General features: G+C 38.0%; 1 protein-coding gene and 1 long non-coding RNA gene across 2 annotated transcripts; both read right to left on the bottom strand.

Annotated features, from left to right (window-relative positions):
- Window positions 1–279: 279 nt before the first annotated feature.
- Window positions 280–11701, bottom strand: LOC142945286 (nuclear GTPase SLIP-GC-like). The gene is made up of 20 exons (XM_076086703.1): window positions 11635–11701; window positions 10488–10600; window positions 10260–10304; window positions 9569–9602; window positions 9308–9418; window positions 8974–9064; window positions 7462–7678; window positions 7137–7364; window positions 4616–4822; window positions 4322–4497; window positions 3716–3809; window positions 3541–3628; window positions 2508–2629; window positions 2026–2199; window positions 1783–1940; window positions 1458–1581; window positions 1053–1161; window positions 798–931; window positions 488–569; window positions 280–362 (listed from the first exon to the last, which is right to left on the bottom strand). Exons 1-20 carry the CDS (start codon window positions 11699–11701, stop codon window positions 280–282), a joined length of 2457 nt encoding a protein of 818 aa, XP_075942818.1.
- Window positions 11702–19402: 7701 nt separating this feature from the next.
- LOC142938511 (uncharacterized) lies at window positions 19403–20432 on the bottom strand. Its single transcript, XR_012949651.1, has 3 exons — window positions 20389–20432; window positions 19946–20014; window positions 19403–19551 (listed from the first exon to the last, which is right to left on the bottom strand). It is a non-coding gene; the product is annotated as an uncharacterized LOC142938511 (long non-coding RNA).
- Window positions 20433–21974: the final 1542 nt, after the last annotated feature.

Below are 21974 nucleotides of genomic sequence, written 5' to 3'. Positions count from 1 at the left end.
CATAGAATCTCTATGCATGTCTTTCACAACAAGCTAATTCAAAGTACATATCAAAACAACACTCAAAGAGAACCTGGAGAAGATGAGTTGACAAAAATGGTTGAGACTAAATCCAGAGGCCTCACGTCTCTAACCAGCGTGCATGCAGGGCTCTTCAGTTGGTTGTCAGCTGTGCAGCTGCCGGCTGGGCGGACCAGCACTACTGTAATAAAAAGCATCGTTAGCATTCTTCAGAACAGCTCAATCTGGAGGCATTATGTAGATATTTTAACTACAGTTTTACCAAATTAGTGGTTCTTCGTCTGGGCTTCCCTGCAGTTCTTTGTAGTGGTTCTTCACCATCACAAGCTCCGATGTAACGTCTAAAAAAAAACCATGTTAACATCAAGTTCACTATTAATCACACTATTGGAAATTTGTTGACATATTCATTTCAGTCAATATTTTTAATGATTATCATGTTATTATTTTGCAACGTTGTCTTTACCTGGGATTGAGACACCATCTGTCTTGAGCGACAGCTCGATTGATTTCTGCATTGTTTTTTCCAGATAGTCCAGGATGTCACTCTAAATTAGCATAAACATCTTGATCACTCACAGACAAAATGTGTCTTATAACAATAGCTGAATGTGTGTGAAAGGGCCTGCAGTGTGTTAGTAGCAATAGCAGCATTCAACAAGAGGCATATTCCACTTGATTATATATATGATGACCTAGAATTGTAGATAAAGATAAGCAGCACAACATGTTTTACTATATCCTCATCGTACGACTTATTATAAAATGTTACAAACCATCAAGTCATCCAGCTGTTTCAACATAACAGCTTTAGCTTTCTGAAACATGACGTTTTTTAACCCAAGTACGTGCTTCACCATAGTTTCTCTCACATCACTCAGCATGCCCGGTCCTTTAATTTTTTTTGCATCTACAATAACACAGAAAACATTCGTCAATTAAATGTTATTAGAATTACATTCTGTACAATTATGATGAATAATGTGCATTTTTACAGTGTCAGGTTTTATATGTGATGATCTTTATCGTACCGTCATAGCATTTCTGCATGTTTGTCTCAATTGTTGTCGTCAGACTGCTGTAGATCGTTTTCTTACGTTCGCGGATGGTGTTGTTGAGTTTTGCCTTAATCTGTTCTTCCTAAGAGAGAGAATATGAATCGTAATTAAACCACCTCAGAATCTCCAGTACATTGTCATGAATATGGTCAGGGTCATCAGTTTTGCAGCAGCAGTTCATTTTTCAAAGGGCGTCTCCAGTTGTAACTGACATATACTGTATTGATAAACTTCTTCATAAACAGTGTATATATGTTAACAGCTAAAAACATCTATATTTCATTTATTCTCTAATGTTTAGTCTTCATGTCTGCTGAAGCCTTTCCGACCTGGACTAATAGCTTAATAAAGACTAACGGTACTATTCTCCTCTTTTACCTCTGTATTGAGAAATATCAGTTGCAGTTCGACATCTTTGTACTTTGTCTTCTCTTTCATCATCTTCGTGTCAAGTGAAAATGCATTGAGGACTCCGTTGAAAGGTCCACATTTTCCTTCATTTCTGAAACATGTTAACAAGTTGAAATGTTTCATGAATGCATCATTGACAAGTTTGTATTTCAATAATGTAATTTGTATGTATGCATTATATCTCATAACTTGTATAACTGTATAATGTACAATTTGTTAATTCTAGACATTATCCATAGTTTGTACAATTAGCCTGCTCAGGGTTTTATGTCTTTATTGAGTCATTTCTTACGGGAAGGTCTTCTTGAATTCCTCATCAATGCTCTCAGTCAGGTATGAAGATAACTTCATATTGAGGTTTATTTGTCTCCCTTTTTTTTTTGGTTTGTAGGTGCCATCATGCTGTACAATACACTTCAGTGTCATGTGGAAACCACTACCTGACTTATTCTGGAACAAAACAGAAACATTTTTAAGACATTCATATAAAGTGCAAAATCCGTTGTAATGATGTTGTAATAATTCAAATACGTACAGGATGTATCACCGACTTCAAGGCTTTTTCACATGAACTTTTAGATTTTTCAACCCCCTCACTGAGGCACTTTTCAAAAGCCTGATAAGTCTCTTTCATTGGTTTCCTGACTTTATCAAGTTCAACCCTCATCTTTTGTTGAAGGACTGTGTACACAGCTGTCTTTGTGTCAGCCTGAAATCAACAACAACACATTCAGTATTCAAAGCAATGAAACCATTCTGCTACTTGACTGAGTTTTCTTGATTTATTCACATTTATTCAAAATGTTGATTTTGAGTTAGACCACCCTTTAATTACTGTCGTTATGCAGCCTCTCTGAAGCAACACGAAATCAGGAAAACAACTAACTTGATTGATAAAATGGATGGATGGATGACATTACATGTAAGTAGTCTGTTTTTGACTTTATGTTTTCACATTATTTTCTGTCAATATTAATGATTAAAGACAAAGAAAGAGATTTTATTTCTTGATCTTACCCCTTCTCTACGGCTGGCCCCTTGAATCAGAGAGAGAATCCCACGAGCTCCAGACACATAGTTTAACGTCTCTGAGTGACGGTCATTGAGACCCTGCAGAAATTCCTGAAGTTTTGGTATTTCTGTGAATAAAATGCAGTTTGCATCTTAAATAGTTACAAAACATTAGGGGTGTAATGGTTCACAAAATTCTCGGTTGGGTTTAATACGATACAGTGGTGTCACGGTTCGGTACGTTTTCAATACAGCAAAAAAGCAGAAATGCCAAATCCTCGCTGGTGAGACTCTCAAGGGGCCGTGTCTGAAGCTTTGTGTAGTCTGTGACGCCTTCTGTTGTCAAGAGCAGAAGCGGGTGCTTCGGACATTTAATTCTCTATTTGGGCTTTTGTTTTCTTTTACAAAGCAGGAATTATGGTCTGGAGAAATGGGCTCGTGAATGAGTAGTGTCACGGGGCTCAATAGCATTAAGCGGGTTCGTACAGCCTTGTTTTCCACTACAGAGTAGGGTCTCATATCCGCAGCTATAAATATAACAATCGCCGTGGTGATTGTTATATCCCTGTTTGAATCGGTAGGGAACAGCTACCTAAACACTGTGGGGAGAGTTTGTAGCGTGTGTGCTGCTGTTGGTTTTCCTGCTAAGCTAGTTTAGCGTAGCATGCCTCTCCCAGAATAAACGTGCCTCACCGGAGTACAATGCTGTTCTTCTGTGGTGGGAGTGTCAGACAGCACGTTGTCTGTTACGTCGGGTGGGCTACCATGTTGAGCGCAGTAGCTCCACCAAGAGAACATTATATTTCCCACAATTTAAGCTTCTGCATCTTCCAAATGCAACAGTATTATTCAAACGTATTGTTCGGTTCGTAATGCGTACCGAACCATAAGCCTCGTACCGAACCGTTCAATACGAATACGTGTATTGTTACACCCTTGCAAAGCATACTTAAATTGTATTGCCATAATCCAAATAGTCATTCTTGTTTGTTTTGTTAAAGTAAACTTAAATGTGCTCAAATATGAAGACTTCACCTACCAGTGTCGTCTTTATCTAGACGTTTCCTTTTTAGAAACTCTTTGGAGCTCACTGTGAACACTTTGAAACTTTCATCACTGAAATGTTTCTGAAGAGAAAAAGTTTTGGTTTTAATGCATGCTTAGAGTCATAGACAATCTTTGTGTTATACTTTCTGTCAGTCTATGAAACTCACCTTAACCTCCTTTAGTTTGCTGAATTCTCCTCTCACTTCTTTCTTGGCTCGATCATTTGTTTTCAATATGAAAGCACGAGCACCAGCTGCTGAACTAAATGAAAATATTTGCATTAATTTGCACCTTATACAGTTTTTGGAGAACTGAAACCTCAAATTCCAACTTTTTTTGCATCCAGAATAAAAGTCTAAATGATCTCTTTTAAACCTGAAGCTGTAACTATCGAATCCACCATTTATACTGAAACGTGCATCACTTTATTTTACAGGTCCGTGATCTAATAGGAAGTTTTCTGGAAAGAAATATGTAAATTCGTAACCATAGAGACAAAGTACTACTATTTCAGTTTAGTTAGTTGTGATGAGTGTGTGAGCAGTTATTGATTTCTAAAGGAATTTCTTTGAAAGAACTGATAAAACCAATGACAAACATTAAGAATGACTCTATAGAAATAGACAATCTACTCGCTGGTGGTCCCATTTTCTCATGTAGGTCATATAGAGACATCAGTATTATTATTGACACTGTTTCATAAACACTTCAAAATTCCTCACAGTTCCTTTAATATATATGTATATGTACTTTTGGCATCTTAAATCACTTACTGATCTTCTGAATTTTCAATATGATCAGACTTAGTGCAGATAAAGTGAATGTGCTGACACTGGCCACCATTTCCCATGAAGCTAGAGGCACTTTCCAGGATCTCCCAGGGTTCTGGCTCTGATGCAGCTCGATTCATGTCAGTTACGATCCACACAGTGGAACAACTTCCAACGAGCTGAAGGGACATGACAGCAAGTTAATTATGATGGTCATCAGTACTTTGTAATAACATGATGTCACACTTTGGAGATAACACAGTAATACACTAAACAGCATTGCATGTGATGAATTACCGTTTTCCACATCTTGTCCCTGCTCTTGTTACGATCCCCATTTCCAGGAAGATCCACAAGTGTGACGTGCTTCAGAAGATCCTTATTTGGCACCTTGATAGTCACACACTTCACTAGTGGCCAATACCACCTCTTTACATCTTTACCTTCTTCATCTTTTGTGTCGCTTCTTGTGTATCTGACTAATTTTGCAGATAGCTCTTTAGCCTGCAATAAATAATAAAATGAGATTAATGCAACGTAAGAAGATTTCATTCATAAGCACAGACTCCAACTTCAAACTGCTTTACAAATTGCACAAAAGAATTAAAACAGGAAAAAGCTGCGAGCAGCGATGAACGGGCCCTCGCAATCTGCAGCGCGTCGGGGGTGCCGGCGGGACTCCGGCCTGCACGTCCGAGAACGTCCTCCACCGTCGGACGGCGCGTCCGCGAGCGAGACGTTTTTAATCCCACGTGGACCGCCTGATGCTGGAAATGACACTTTGCAAATAGTCTGATGCTTCCTGTATCCGCTGCCTGGCGCTAGAGAACGCGTGCAACCATGCATTATGTTGCTCTGTGTCAAGTGTAAACCACATGGTGTAAAAGTAATGTAAACTGGAGGAGTTTGTCACAAAACGCAGATTTCCTTTGGCCAGCAGGTGGCGCTCTGAGTATTAGTGAAAATTAGCTCGTAGACATCCTCAGGCCATGAGTGTTATCAAGCATGAGAAGTTTGGGACCGTTTGGAACAAGTCCAGCTGAGTTACATCAGACATTTCCTTTAGCCAGTAGGCTTTGCGGGTTTACTGTAGCGTCCCCTAGTGGTCGAATGCAAAATAAATCTCAGGGTATGTTAGAGGATGCAATGTGCACATATGCTGAAAATCTGGTAATTTTAGGACAAACGGTTGAGAAGTTATATGTATTGATATTAAGCCACGCCCCTAAGAAGTTTATTGGTACATATCTTGTAAACGAAAAGAGATATCAAAAAGCTTTTGATAACTTTTGATGACGTAGATCCAGTAATGATCCACAGCAAATTTGGTAGTAATGGGACTAAGCATGTAGGAGGAGTTCGCAGAAATGTGTTTTACACTAAATTCAATATGGCGGAAAATCTAAGTAGGCGGAGCTGAGGGGTCTGATTGGCTTTTTTGTAGCTCTTGCTCAAGTGGACATGTGTGTCAAATTTCAAGTCAATCGGACATACTGGCCGAGGGGCGTCGCCGGTCCGACTTGTAGGGGGCGCTAGAGAGCCATTTCTTAACACAGAAAGATGCATTCTTTTTCAGATGGCTATATTCACCAGGCCTGACAAGTCCCCAAAATTTGGTGAGTTTTCATGCATGGCAAGTTCTCCAACCATGCGTACGTTTACCCAAACGGGTACAATATCAATAGGGCCTTCGCGGCCCGACGTCGGTAGCTCGGGCCGTAAATATATAAAAGAAGAGCGATTAAGTTACCCCATCATTGAAACAACAAAAGCAAAAAGCTAAATTTGGATCAATAAATATGAAATACTAAACCGGAAGTGGACACAAAAGTGCAATTTTGGGTGACAATTAGGTTTTAAATTGATCCGATTTTGACAGTGCCCAAGATTGTCATAGCAAGTATGTTTATCATCGTAGCATAATGCAGCTTCCTTGTGTTTCATGTTGACCTTTAACAGTCAGCAGACCCCGGTCTGATGATGACGTGTACATGAAGGTTCATATGGATAGAGCATGTTAGAAACATAATTTGGTCCTAAAAAATATTTTACAATCAATCAGATAAAGATTCAAGATGTGCAATAATTCTATATATTTCATTAATGGCACCAAAGACAATCCCCTCAGTTCTGTCTTTATTTAGCAAGAGACCAATTTCAAGCCATTGATTTTTTCAATGCAGTGACAAAGTGAGTCGATGGTACCACGGCCTACCAGTGAAAGAGAAATATAGATTTGAGCATCGTCAGCGTTAAGTGTCCCTGTATAAAAAGGGATCATGAATAGACTGAATAGAAGGGGGCCAAGTACTGATCCTTGTGGTTCTCCAAAGGTCATGATTATACCTGCTGGGAAGTTGGGTTGCTGATTGAGATAAAATAATTACTATTAGTATTACCAGCTGAACAAAAGTGTGAACAAAAGCAGTGTTGAGATTTAATAATACAAGATGTCATTTAATCTTAATGTAAAATCTTTGGGCACAAAGATGGAGGAAAAATCCTGATTGGATGTTAAAACAGTTATATAAATATATTTATCTACTGGTATACAAACTTCTTTCTGATTTTTCTATAAAGGGGACATTTTCTATGGATTTGTAGTTTTGGAGGACAGGTGGATCAAGGCCACTCTGTTTTTAAGTAGAAGGTTTCACATAATGATTTTACTTTTACATTTGTTGAACTACCGTTGAACTAAACCAACCTGGAATGGCTAGGCAGCATGCATATTACATAAACCTCAAAAACATTTCCCTCTGTCAGACAGACAAGAAGGCTTCTTATGAAGTGATACAAGATTTTTACTCTTACTCACTGTTTCGACTGTCAAAATCTTCCCCTTGGAAAAGAGAAATTCTGGGATCTCTTTGAAATATCTGTCATTTATGAGGTCATCAGGAGATTTGTTTTTCCAGTCTTCTCCATACAGCGCTGACAGCTTTTCAACTATGTCCCGAGAATCATCGTCAACTTTCTGATCACTTTTCTGATCCGCATTATCCCCAAGGAAATTTTTAGAGAACCACAACTCATCTTTCCACTCCTAAATAAAATTAAAAAAATAGCTTTAACTTTGTTAAATTATATGGCAAACTTTTTTAAATAGCTTCAAATAAACAAATATATTCAGCTCATTTTACCTCTTTTGTAATGAACTCAATGTTTGCCTCATACTTTGAGTTCTGCATGTTAGCCTCCACTTTAATCATGACTGAGGTACATGCACTGACATCTCCAGAGGGCAGGAGATTCTTCACTCCAATGACGGCATTTATCAAAGAGCTCTTTCCAGCCCCGGTTTTGCCAAAGACACCAACCACCTCCCTCTTGTCCGTCTTCAAATCACTGATTTTTTTCCTGTTGTATAAGAGTTTATGTGTGGGTTAATTCATTTGTTTCAAAAACATAAAAACACTGAAAGAATGTGTCAAAGTCAGAAAGAGATCCGTCTATAAACAGCCCTCTTCAGCATATTGTACTATCTTCAGTAGAAGTCATTTGCTGTAAATTTTGGGTAAATTAAGACTTATTTTCAAACAGATCTAGAATTATCGCCTCACGACTGTATCCCTCAGACAAACAGTCAAGTTGCAGTTTACATCCATGTCTTTGTAATCACTTCATCATTTTATCCCATTAGACATTTGTGTGAAATTGTCATGTTAGAAGATTGTAGAAAAGTATGAAAGTATAACCATTACACCATAAAACCTGTTATATTTCATAATATAAGTGATTAAACATATAACCTGCAAAGACGCTTCATGTAAGACAGTCACTCAAGCCTTATATAATCCTTCCTGTTCAAACAGGATCAAACCCGTTACATTCTGTTGTTGACCTAGATACAGGATGGCTCATGTGTGAGTGACGCTTGAAATCAAGGGTTGAACCAGCCTCAGACGAGCATATAAGACAAGCATATAAGACAAGCTTAAGAGCAGCGAAAGCTGATTGAGGAAAACCTGTTAAATCAGGATTGTTAGTATTAGCTTTTGTACTGAGACTGTTTCATTGAATTGAAATAGTTGTAAGTGAATGATGTGAAAAAAACCTGTAATAAAACCACAGCCTTACCATTTGTAAATGTCTGCGACCCAAACTAAAGATTCTGGTTCTTTAGACTAGTTTAACCCTCTTCCCCTGTCCATGAAACATGTGATACACAGGTGACGACCCACTCTACTAGAGAAATTTAAGGTAAGTTCCCTGGGTGAAGACTTGGCAGTGTTAGTCAAAAATGATGAGAAACATAAAATAGGCAGTAGTAAGGTATAGATGATCTACATAACTACTCGTACTGGGTGTTCGTGTTACACCCTACTGAGAGCGCCTATAGGGCGTAGCCATACAAGACTCTCAGAAAGACAATAATTCCGAAATCCTAACAATTCAGCTACGGGGTGAGATAAAAGGCCGAAAGTATTTTTCCGATACCTCTGTGGGACAATAGCCCACACAGGTTGGTCGGACTACTAACGGAGTTACCACCGTGTTAAGTGCGAGCCTGCCCTTCTTTCCGTGGGGCAGGACCTGTTCACACTACAGTCATAATTAGCTGAATTGTTCAGTTATGATCAAAAACGTGTCCTTGATCTGTGACAGGCCCGTATAACATATTAATATGGAAAATGTATTAACTTTATACTTACTTCAGGAACTTGTTGAGCTTGTTGTCTTGGGGAGGTATTTTCTGATGGACATATCTCATGATGTTTTTCACATCAGACAGTATGATTTCTTCTGTCAGAGTGAAAGTAAAGAACTGTTCAGCAGGAACCATGAACCAGTGAATCAAGTAAGCGGTAATGAACAATGAGGAGAGTGTGAGAGGGACTTTCTCTCGCAAATGAGAGTATTTTCTGTGGCCATGATATAGAAACAGACATTTGCTATGTAAGTAAGCTAAGTAAAAATGTTATTACATAAAAATATTAACCCTATAGTAAGTTGTAGGTTGCCATTGTTTGGAAAGTATTTAAATACCTGAGTATGATCCTGGTTTGTTGGCAAGTCGTTGTTTTCTTGTTGGTGATTGACATTGGCTGGACTCATCCTGAAGATCTGACTTTCTCTTTCCTTTTTGGATATTTTTTGCTGAAAAAAATAAAAAATCAAAGTTTGTTGCATCTACCTCTCACAATATTAAAACATGGTCTCGATATAGTTTTTTAGTCAAAGTAACATATTACCACCTTAAACTTCAATGAACACTACATGTAACCAATAAGATAAAGTGTGTCTCACCTTTATCACTTGTGTCACTGGTGGACGGACAAACCTGAGGGTGAACATGAACATTTGTGTCTTAAATCAATACTAAGTGGCCAAATAAAAGTTTGAGCAGACATTGAAAATATGATCTATATAATTATAATAAATGCTATTGTGACGGTTCACGGTTTACCGTGTGGGTTTAGGATTGGCGCAGATTTAGACACAGGACACAATGAGAGGTAAAATGCAAGGCTCTTTACTGGGCACTTAAGCATACGCAAAAACAGAAACCAAAAACAACTCCAACGGGGAGCGGAAAAAGTCCAAACTGGAATATGAGGCAAAGTCACAAAAAGGGCTTGGTCACAAAAAGGGAATCACAAACCGTGGGGCGCAGAGGGTCAACACGAGAGATGACCACAGGAGAGCGAAGAGTCCACGGGGAGGAAAAAGGACAAATGATAACCCGGCAACTGGAACAGAGCAAGCAGGGGAGTATACAGTATGTGAGGGGTGATGAGCGGATTGCCGGCAGGTGAGTGGAAATGAGTGGGGTTTGCAGAGGAAAAAACCAGGGGCAGGTGATTTGGCACAGGTGGAGAGAATGAGCATGATCAGGAGAGACACACACACACACAAACACACGCCACACTCACACATAGCAAAACCCAACCGTGACAGCTATAAGATACCTGAGTGCTTGACACTTTATTCAACTTACTTGAGCAGAAGAATTAACTGTTTCTGGATTTGCTCTGTTTTGTTCCTTCGAGTGACGAAAGAAAATAGTTGCAAATCCATGATAGTAAATAAATGTTAAAATTCTAGCACATGCTATTATTGTTAAAGAGATATTATTATCAAGTATGTCATGAAAACAGAAGTCTGTGCTCCTGTAAATTATAAATACAGTATTTGTGTAAATTGTGTTCACTGTACAGAACGTTACCTTCAACAACTTGAGACTCATCTTCAATCTTGACCTTGGTCCCACTGTTGGGATCAAGTCGACGATTTCTTCATCATCCAGACAGTGAAGACTTTCCGCGTCAATGCCATGTTCTGCAATTAACAAGAAGAATTGCCAGGATTAGGCAACACTGATCTCTCCCATTTTCTTAAAACTATGTCTGTCAAGAATATGTCAAACATTTGCTATGTAAGTAAGCTAAGAACATTTTTTTATTACATAAAAATTGTAACCCTATGTTGTTGTTGTAGGTTGCCATTGTTTGGAGTGTATTATAAATACCTGAGTCTGATCCTGGTTTCTTGGCAAGTCGTTTTTTCTTAGTTGGTGATTGACATTGGCTGGACTCACCCTGAAGATCTGACTTTCTCTTTCCTTATTGGATATTTTTTGTTGAAAAAAACGCAAAAAGAAAGGTTTGTTGCCTCTACCTCTCACAATATTAAAACATTGTCTCAATATAGTTTTTTAGTCAAAGTAAGATATTACCACCTTAAACTTCAATGAACACTACATGTAATCAATAAGATAAAGTGTGTCTCACCTTTATCACTTGTGTCACTGGTGGACGGACGACCCTGAGGGTGAACATGAACATTTGTGTCTTAAATCAAATAAAAGAATAGTTGCAAATCCATAATAGTAAATAAATGTTTAAATTCTAGCACATGCTATTATTGTTAGTGAGATATTATTATCAATTATGTGTCATGAAAACAGAAGTCTGTGCTCCTATAAATTATAAATACAGTATTTGTGTAAATTGTGTTCACAGTACAGAACGTTACCTTTAACAACTTGAGTCTGTTCTTGAAAATTGACCTTGGTCCCATTTTTGGGATCAAGTTGTCGATTTCGTGATCATTCAGAAGGTAAAGACTTTCTGTGTTAATTTCATGTTCTGCAATTAACAAGAATAATTGCCAGCATTAGTCAGAACTGATTTCTCCCATTTTCTTAAAACTATGTCTGTCAAGAATATGTCAGCATTGTACTGAAGAACAACATTGCAGCATTTTTCATAGTTTTTTTTAGTTCTGTAGATGCTTATACGTTTCAGTATTGTTAGGTCATATAAACGCTGTATAAAATCGTTGCCCAAAAAAAGAGGCATGTAATACTTTACCTTCAAATATTTTTATCCACTTGCTGAGATCCCATTCAGTTAATTTATTACGAACAAAACCATCCATGACCACGAACGGCAACTGGAAGGTAAACAAATAATCATGTTTTAAATCAACCACTGCAACTTTGGAGAGTTACATTTCACTGAAGGAAAAGAAGTTATGAAACTTCTATTATCAGACTCAAGGAAATAGCAAAGATTAAGAAAACACGAGTCACATCTCAATGAATGGTACACCTCATATAGACAACAGTTTATACAAGTACAACTGAAACGATTAATCAATTCATCAACTAGTCAATTGGCAGAACTTTTTTTTGTTTGTTGATAAAGTAAATTTTCATGTTCAAACATTTTATGGCTCCAGCTTCTCGAATGTGAATATTTGCTTTCATTGTTAAGTATCTAAATTTATTTTTTATTTAATATTTTTAGGTTTGCCAACAGTCCAAACTTAAAAATATTAAATACAAAATAATGCTTGTTGGACCATTCTATAAGTAGTGAAATAAGTTTTACAAACCAAACAATCAATCGATTAAAAGAGAAAAAGTTTTGCAGATTAATCCATAATGAAAATTATAATAAATTGCCATCCTACACCAATTAATTAACTACAACAGTAAAATCCTGCTTCCTGCACAATTGAATGACAGGTATAGGAGTTATTTTTCTGCATTGAGTTTTTTTTTCTTCCTTTCCTTACTTTCAGTACCTTTTACTTAATAAACCTGCAGCACCAGGCCTGGTCAAATACTCAAATCAACATACGTTCCGCTTACGCAATCTCCCATGTAGCTATCTGGCAATATGTTGTTTGTCCCCAAGAGTACCAACTTTTCATCAAGTCGGGATAAGGGCACTTCATTATTGAAATTGTAATTTTACAGCCTTTCGTTTATTACTCACGGTGACGATCTTCCGGCTTTCAAACGGTCAATAAGAGATTAAAAGTGAAAATGTCAATAAGAATCACCCGCGGTGTTTGATTTCCTTAATATCATAATATTAATTCCAGCAGTTACCTGTAGCGTGTAGGCAATAGATGCAGATCAATCCTGTCCTCCAGGTTTCAAGCGAGCGGAGGAGTCCTTTGTTCTCAATAGTTGTCCGACACCACACAATAAACGAAACCTGAAGTGTTTTTGATTCCTGGTTCTGAAACTCCTCCCATGATGAATTTCCCTACTTAATTATGTATTTTTTTTTTGTTCTTATGAAAAAATCTAATTTGTATTTGTATGTACTTTTCTCTAAACATGCGGGTATAATGATGTATAATTTACCTTTATGAGACTTGTGAGGAATTTAAGTCTAAAAGCGCTCCTAGAGATGGATATTATGTGTTACAATATGTTTACTTGTAGAAGGTTTGAACTAAAAGGAGAGTTACTGAATTTATTGTGCACTGTGAGAGAAGCCAGAGAATTTATGACGCTGCCATAAAGTAATAAAAATCAGAGAGAGGGGGATGTTACTGATGAGTTTCTGAGCACAGAAGAGGGGAGGAATTGGTCAAGGAAGTGGCCGACTGAAGTCCGAAGGGTTCAGCCAATCACTGAGCTGATCGATGGGCTAAGGAATGTGTAATATGAGACATTTCAGAGACTTTGGAGGGACAAAGAAACTGTGAATCCCCGGAGATAATCAGACCTCCTCCGGACCATGGGGCAGATACACCAGTCTGTCGTGTGGTGCGGATTGGGCATCTATTTCATGAAATATATATATTTGTTTTGTAATTCACAGTGTGATTCAGTTTGTAACTGTTTTAGCTTCTGTTAATTATTAAATACTTTTGATTTAAACTTCAACCAGCTGATTCGGCCTTATCTTGCTGAAGGCTCAGGAGCAAAGAAGGGGGCTTTTTCCTTTGCCTTTTGTTTGAGAAATTTTGAACTTAACAGACTCAAACTGTTGTTTAAACGTCTCTTCGGTTGAACTAACAACTGAAACATTAAAGGGAGGACATGATCTTTTGATTGAAAGACAACCAGCTTTAACTCTGAGCCACAGCACCCAGGTTAGAAATATTACAGTTAATAAATAGTTAAAGGTTAAAGTCAGCGTTTATTACAAATGTGCAAACACATAATCCACTTCTGTGATTACAGTTGTTTTCAATGCTAACACACTAACATGACACATAAAGCACAATTACTGAGACTAACACTGTGAGAGCAAAACCTAAGGTCAAGTCTCCAAAACTCTAAACACATTTTCTGCTTTACATCCAATTTGCAATTCAAAGTGACACTTTTTGTAACACACTGCACACAGTTCACTACATGAGACACAGGACTCTCACATAAAGTCACATGTCTTTCAAAACACTGCCAATCAAAATGCCACAGCCATGGACCAATTGGCCAATACATGTGTCACCTGGTCAAACACCTAATAGCTTGATGGTCAACTAATCAATCAGGATGTAAGCGCTATACAGTTATTTTATGATTGCTTAAGCACAGTATTAAAAACAGGACTCATTTTGTCAAAACATAATTGTTCAGTAAATAATGAGAAACCAGATAAGCTGGTTTATTACTATCATCTAGTTCTATCACATTTTTGATATGAATCAACACACTTAGAAAACATTGTTTCGCAGTCAGAAAGTTTTGTCCTTGAATGTAAATAATCAACTTAATGATTATTATATACAGTATAGCTAAAAAAGTGAATCTGTTTGTGTGCTGAAATTCTTCCTATCGTGTGTACACATCATTTATAAATCCCTGGTATCAACAGCAGATTACTCACCAAAGCACACACCCAAAACAAACAAACTCATGCAAATAGTTTATCATGAAGAGAAACTAACCTACAAGGTCAGCTACTTGTTAAAAGAAGGTTTACTGGTGGCCTGATATAATGACACTGATGTTATTGTCTCTGTGATCCCTCTTTTTTCATAATTCATTTCACTACCATGAATCCTAAATGAATAACAACACACCTTTATTAAACACTGTTTGTACATGAAGAGCAATCATTATCAAGACAAACTGACAAATGGTTTGGAGATTTACAGCATCTGGATTGTGGAGATAAGTTTTTTCTACATGTTTAAAATTAGATGCAAAAACAACATGACTTTTCAATGACAATGTTAATGTCATATCAGTTTATAGACATAATCCTCATAGTTGCTGAATAAATTAGCCACAAACATACAGAATTACACATCTTTACACGTTGACACGTTCTGTTTCAAGAACATAAGGCTCCTGTGTGAACACACCTACTAACAGGTCTTAACTACTATGTTATAAATTATCACAATGTATCACCGACTTCAAGTCTGTTTCACATGAACTTTTAGATTTTTCAACCCCCTCACTGAGGCACTTTTCAAAAGCCAGATAAGTCTCTTTCATTGGTTTCCTGACTTGATCAAGTTCATCCCTCATCTTTTGTTGAAGGACTGTGTACACAGCTGTCTTTATGTCAGCCTGAAATCAACAACAACACATTCAGTATTCAAAGCAATGAAACCATTCTGCTACTTGACTGAGTTTTCTTGATTTATCCACATTTATACAAAATGTTGTTGATTTTGAGTGAGACCACCCTTTAATTACTGTCGTTATGCAGCCTCTCTGAAGCAACACGAAATCAGGAAACTTGATGATAAAGTGTATGTATGGATGACATTACATGTACATAGTCTGTCTATTACTTTACTATGTTTTCACATTATTTTCTGTCAATATTAATGATTAAAGACAAAGAAAGAGATTTTATTTCTTGATCTTACCCCTTCTCTACGAGTGTGTGATTTATCCCCGCAGTAGGCATGTGTGACACACCCCAACCAAATCTACCTCTCTATTTATTTGCCTGTAGAGTTCATCAATTAATTAGTTGACTTATCAAATTGTAAATTAAACAAATACTTGGAAATATCATGAAACCGGGGTACTGCTGTTTACTGCAGATGAGCACTGATACTATGTGACACCTCTACTTCCTGCCGAGTCGGAGAAGGAAGTGAGGCTCAAAATCGTGAGAAGTGTTCTGTGGTTTATGCACCTCACTGGCACTGAAGCTTTGTAGGCGTGTTGCGGTTTTATTGCAACAAATGGAAATACAGTTATACTCAGCGCTGGCGACTCTGCTCCTAAAATGCTTCCTGGATTAGCCAAGCAGCTACCAAGCCAAAACAGGGAGCACCATGCATAACCCCCCCCCCCCCCCCCCCCCAATACAGGAATGAGCCCAAAGTAAGACTTTGAATACCATTGCAACTATTTGCTTTGCAAGACGAACTCTGAGCTAAAAAAGGGTGGAGGCTGGTGTGGAGGGGGCAAAGCTTTGCCAGCAGCACAGTCTGTAACAGCATTGGTGTAGCAAGGATGAGGAGGGTGTCATATTTAAATGGGGGGGGGGGTATGACTTCTGTGTCCTGCATGAACTAATGCGATGCTTCATTTTACAGCTACAATGTCTGTTTCTTTACCTTTTTTTCCTACAAGTTAATCGCCAAAGTGACACAATAGTTATTTATACATCATTGAAATAAAATACATCTTAACATAAACAGATGACCACATACCACCTAACAAAAAGGTTATTCTCGTATTCTAAACCTACTATAATAAAGTCAGTAAATGTTTAAATTCCATTTTTTAGATGAGACTGAAAAGTGCCCAGAAAAATGTAAAGCTGAAATTGTTTCTATAAGTTTATTATGGAAATGGTATATTGCTTATAATCGATGGGGGATCAGTTATGCTAGGCAAGGTCCAAGAAACCTCTGACCTAGGTATCGAACGTCCCTCCAAAATCTACACGCAGACTGTCTCAGTCTGCTTAGGGAGGAAGAAAACATACAGCTGAGCTTATTTCAGGCCTTTCATGTCGGCCTCTCTGGGAACTTCGCTTGGTTATGAATGACAGCTTCACAGCCCTGGTCCTATTACCCCAAATTTGAATGCCAATCTGACCCTTATTGTACATTACAAACACACAGCTATGTTTAACCCCTGATATCACATACAGCACCAATAAACCAGCAGGGCATAAAACTATTTGAGCTAACCACAATAGTAAATCCCAACAAAATGAACAATAACATTTTCACCGCAGCAAGTAGGTTTGCTATTCAATATGGCTAATTAATTACTATCCCAGGGGAGACCAAGCAGACAACGTCAGAAATGAGCAAGACTGGACTTTGATGGAATGTATGAAATAAAATCAAGTTTTATTGGATTTTTACAATAACAAGATAATCATAAATTACAAAAATGACATGATACAAAAGTAAGTAAAAACACCCTCTATCTAAAGGATCTTAAAAGAAAAAACGATAAAAAGCTAAAATCTTTTCCAAAACCCTCAAAAAAGAACTTAAAAATAAAAGCCCTTTTTTACTTGGAGCATCTGAAGACTCTGTTGAACTGTCATAAGGTTAGCAGTGGTGCACAGAGCAATATATTTTTGTTGTCGCAAGAGGCTTTGAACTTATCTTGATATCTAATATTTACAGTCAATTATGGACAGATTGGTCATTTGACATCCACTGTTATAAGCTAATCAGTCATTGCATGCTCAACACTTCAACTCCATTGCCAAACTTATCAATTAATCATCAAACATCACAGACAATGCCCAGGGTCAAGTTGGCCATAAGTTATATAACTCCGATGTGACATAGCACCAGGAAATGAGATAAAGAACATGATGAGTGGTTGGTGAAAGCAGCCCTGCTGCTGCAAGAGCTTTAGCCCTGCACTGACTCTAATATCTCTCATATGTGTTTGGTACAGGCACAAGCCAACCATCCACATACCTACATTTACACCTGATGTCCTCTAAGAAGAATGCTTTGGGTTGATCCGTCCTTTCAACTCTGACAAAGATAGTCTTAGATGTTTTGTTAGGATGTTCATCGCTGAACAATGTCGCAGGTTTGATGTCGTACAGGTGGACCACAACGATTGGAACAGCCGGGCACAAACATTTGGATGTGCAAACACAGTTCTCTTTGAAAAGTAAAATCAACTGTATTTCTCCGAAGGAGCCATTCTTCAGTTTAACGGCGAAGTCTGTCTGGTCTGACTCTTTACAGTTTGTAGAGTGATAAACAGTGTGTCCACTAGTGAAGCTGTCACAGGCTTCTACTGATTTAACGACTGGTCGATTTAAGAGCTCTTCTACTGATCGTTTTATGGATTCTGTGAGATCCAGAGGGCGTGATTTTCCAAGGGTTTTGTCAGAGCCACTGCCATCGTTTACTGCTGTGAGCTTGGCTAATAATTCACCAAAATCTGATTGTCGGTTAAATACTAAAGAACTAAGGTGTCTGGGTATGTGCTGCCAAACGAGAAACCTCTGGGCAATTTCTCGAGGGTTACAATTTCTGCCATGAAGCAGAGCTCTTAGATTTCCATTGTTTCTCTCAAAACTAAATGCTGACGTTGCCCAGAGAGGCCCCCAGTTCAGTACACTTTCAGTTAAGTGGATTAACTGATGGCAGTTGAAAGACACATTTTCTTCACCATAAAGTACTTTCATGTCTTTCACAAAGCGTACCAAGGACTCATGGGCCATTTGAAGCTCATGTTGGGATATTGACTCTTGTAGCAGAATGTGAACACTAAATGACAGGTAAAAATAATGTTCCAGAAAGTCAGGCTGTAGGATACCAGGCAGGACACTAATCGCATAAAATAAAAGGAATGCTCGCCACTCCGACGCTTTCCAAGTGTTCCGACACTTCAGTGACCGTAGAGACGAGGGTTTCTTTTCCAATGTCGACCTTAGACGGAGAAGACGCGAGTCCATTTGTGAAATGTGTTGACCTGCATACCAAGGTTTCATTGAGTTGACTGGGTCTAACCACAGCGATATAAGTTGTTTGGACACACCGAGCAGAACAGAGTGCAGGTACTCGGGTACAAATCCAAAAACAATGTCAAACAAGGGAAGTATGGGAAGCAAGGACAATCCTTTCACTCCATTGGTTTCCTTGCCAGACTTTTCAGCCTGTGTTGCATTTTGCTTGAACATTTCGTTTGACCTTGCTTTTTGTTTCTCTTCATCATATGGGTACGACCTCATGGATCCACTGCCTTTTTTGACCACCATGCCAGGGTGTAAACACCATTCACAACCATATTCACCATTGAATTGTTTGCAATTCCGGAGGAGTGGCCTTGCCACGGCGTCAGAGGAGCAAACCAAGGAGAAGACTTTTGAGGAGTGAACCGCTCCATTGCTGTCGCTCCACTGAAAGGGATTTTGGGCTAAATCACGACATTCATCTATGAAAGGCTTTAGAAATGTTTTCATCTTAGGTTTTTCTGTGCCAAACCAAAGTCCTGCAACCATCACATTTTCATTTCTTTGTGCGTAAGGAAGTTCATTAATAGTAAACTGAAGCGGCCAAATCGAGCATATGTCCGAGTCATAAATTGGTACACCATCACAATTCCATAACAGCGTGAGGTCATCTGCAGCCAATTTGCCTTGTTTAAGTAGATTCTGGTACATTTTGCCATCCATCACATCTTTAATGTCATTCCCTTGATTGACTGTTTTAGGTATCAAATCAGTGCCATGGATCTTAAGGATGCCCTTCAGAAGGTCTTTCAGTGATGCAGACAAAAAGAAGTTTCCATTTTTAGTACTTTCTTCTTTGTTGAACATTGTGCCACAGTGACAACAAGAACCACCAGGATCTTTTCCCATGTAGTTCTGACATGTTTCAAGAGCACAGTAAAACACAGTAGACAAGGCAGTAATCTTATCAGAGAGATACTTAGATGAAACAACCAGGTCCGGACTGAGAAAATTCAGTAGAGCCATCAAGTCACCCACAGCCACATTTAGACTGTGACGCAAAAAGAAGAGTATCACAGCAAGTAGGCCTGAACTTGAGTTACTTATGGACAGTGGCTCCTCACTCTGCAAAGACATAACAAATATTTTAATGTGCATAACACAATGATTTGAAGAAAAGTGTGTGTTAACAAAAAACATAAACCCCATTCGGAAGGGATTAACATTACAGTGGGAGCGTAGGGAGAGTAGAAGGACAAACAAAACAAAAAATCAGTGGTCCACTTTAAAATACAAGGAAATCACCCCGGATGGGATCTAAATTACAAGAGGACCCAGCGAAGCAACAGAAAAAGTAGATAACTCATTCTTGAATTATTATTGGGGTTGGGAGGATTCCCAAATATTTGCTCCAGACGGGATTAAAATCTCTGACCAGCACATGTAATGTTAAAACCAACCCGCCACCCCTTGAGAAATAAATCCAGTCCGAATGGGGCTTCACAGCATAACTTCTTACCATCTCATTGTCACGATCTGTGCCAGATGTTGAAGTAGACTCAAAGTGCCATGGAAAAATAGTCGGGTCCTGCATATGAGAACATCTAATTAGAACCTGCAGTATATTAAGGTGAGTTATCAAAACCATCTCAAAATGATGATGTGCAAAGATAATGCCATAACATGTGACTGGATAAGCAATAGTCCTTCACATTGACTTTGCACATGATGAATGTTTCTGCATCTGCTGAAAGTCCTTCGGGTAACTAAAATACTAAACTATAAAATATTATGTGAAATAGGCTTATTCCCATACTTGTTTATAATTAGAAAAGAAGATTAATATCATTCTCACATTAGAAAGTGAATGAGTGATAGTTTCCAAAATGTGGGACTACTCCTTTAAAAGAGCAGATGTATTTGTCAGTCCGTTCAGTTTGCATGTGTATTCAAATAACTAACCAGTTCAGGGCTGTCCTCTTGGTCTGAATTTGTGTCAGTATCCATCGTTTCAGGAGTATCAGCGTGCTTTCTTTTCAGTGCCTGCAGTGGGGACACATGTTTAAATGTAATATTTACTTCACAAGCACATACTGAAACAAGTGTGAACTACTGCCTTAATGCCTTGTTCGCCTGTGACTCAAATTGTTCTTTACCAGTACTTTGTTTGGTCAATAATTTTCAACTTGTTTTTATCTTTTTCAGTGGCTCGCTGTTTCAGTGTCTCAGTAATTTGTTCCGCAATGTTTTGTAGAATAGTTACATTTAGCTAATTTTATCTTTTTTTTACTGTCTTTTTATTTACATTAAAGTGGTACTGAAGTGACATTAGTGTGGTAGGTGGCTGACAAAATTATCAGTATCAGAGAAAGCTGCCACTGTCATTCCATTTAAAAAAATAAGAAAGACAGCGTTGGATTTCCCGCAGTTAGGGATGTAAGATCATTCTTTCATTTCATACAAACTCAAGACAGAAGTTAATGCTCCTGTGACTTGTGAAAGGTAGAATGAATACACACATATGAGTGCTGATTACTAGTAGCGTTTTGGTGTAAAGTGTCTGTAACATACATTAGTTGCACATTACCTGTAAGTATTCTCTGAGTTTCTTTTTGAATTTCACTCTTGGTCCAATTTTAGGAATCAAGTCATTGAAGATGGCTGACTTCTCAAGACACAAGAAAGTTTGCTTGTCAACGCCTTGGTCTGAAATAAAAAGAAATGTCAAAAATAAACTTGCTGTGGTTTTCTATAAATAATCACATGCGGAAACTATCAATGATATGGTATTATTGTGATCCAGTTGCTTATCATTAAACAAACAAGTTTAAGTAATCTCAATATACAGTATGTGCCCACCAAAGCAGAACTGTAACACAGTACTTTACCTTCAAATCTCTGAATAAACTCACTGAGATCCCAGTCAGTTAATTTGTCCCGGACAAAGTTATATGTCTCCGTGGAACTCGACTGCAAATGTGGGAAACAAAGAATTATGTATGTATAATATATGACATCTATGTAAAATACACAACAACTGAACAATTCACTTTTTTATTGCACATGGAAAAGGTTTGTTGAACCCATTACTACAGGTTATCATAACTATATTTGCTGGTTATATAAAACAATTGTCTATTGTCATACTGCAGGTTGTTTTTATTGGTTAACTCTGGTGAGGTGAAACTCATAAAATGTTTAATTCTAACTTTTTATTTACATTAAAGTGGTTTGAGGCTGAAATTTCGGTTTCTGTATGGCCAGCAATGTAATGATATAATTTGCTGTGGTTGCGTAAGTTGCTCATTGTTTTTAACACTGTGCAAAAGTAGAAATATTTCAGTGGTTGAGTAGTCTGGAAAGAGAATAAATGCCTGTATTGATTATTTCATCATAAGGACCCACGGTGACACAGCTGTCACAGACACTTTAAATATCCTGGAAAGTTCCCTATACAGCTTTATCCTTGATTTTAACACTTGAAGTCCCTAAGTGACACATACGTAACATCCTGGTGAAGTCATGTGACAGTGAGTTAATTTGTGTAC

Source organism: Anarhichas minor, unplaced genomic scaffold (genome assembly GCF_050575085.1).
Source record: "Anarhichas minor isolate MPS153535 unplaced genomic scaffold, ASM5057508v1 ptg000007l, whole genome shotgun sequence".
NCBI classification, from domain to species: Eukaryota; Metazoa; Chordata; class Actinopteri; order Perciformes; family Anarhichadidae; genus Anarhichas; species Anarhichas minor.
This window is presented reverse-complemented; position numbering and strand designations above follow the sequence as displayed.

Coding starts and splice junctions, on each gene's coding strand:
- LOC142945286 (XM_076086703.1), bottom strand. CDS start 11,701: ATGGATGGTTTTGTTCGTAATAAATTAACTGAATGGGATCTCAGCAAG. Junction 2,630..3,540: donor TCTAGATAAAGACGACACTG/GTAGGTGAAGTC, acceptor TTTTATTCACAG/AAATACCAAAACTTCAGGAA. Junction 1,582..1,782: donor GAATTCAAGAAGACCTTCCC/GTAAGAAATGAC, acceptor AACATGTTTCAG/AAATGAAGGAAAATGTGGAC.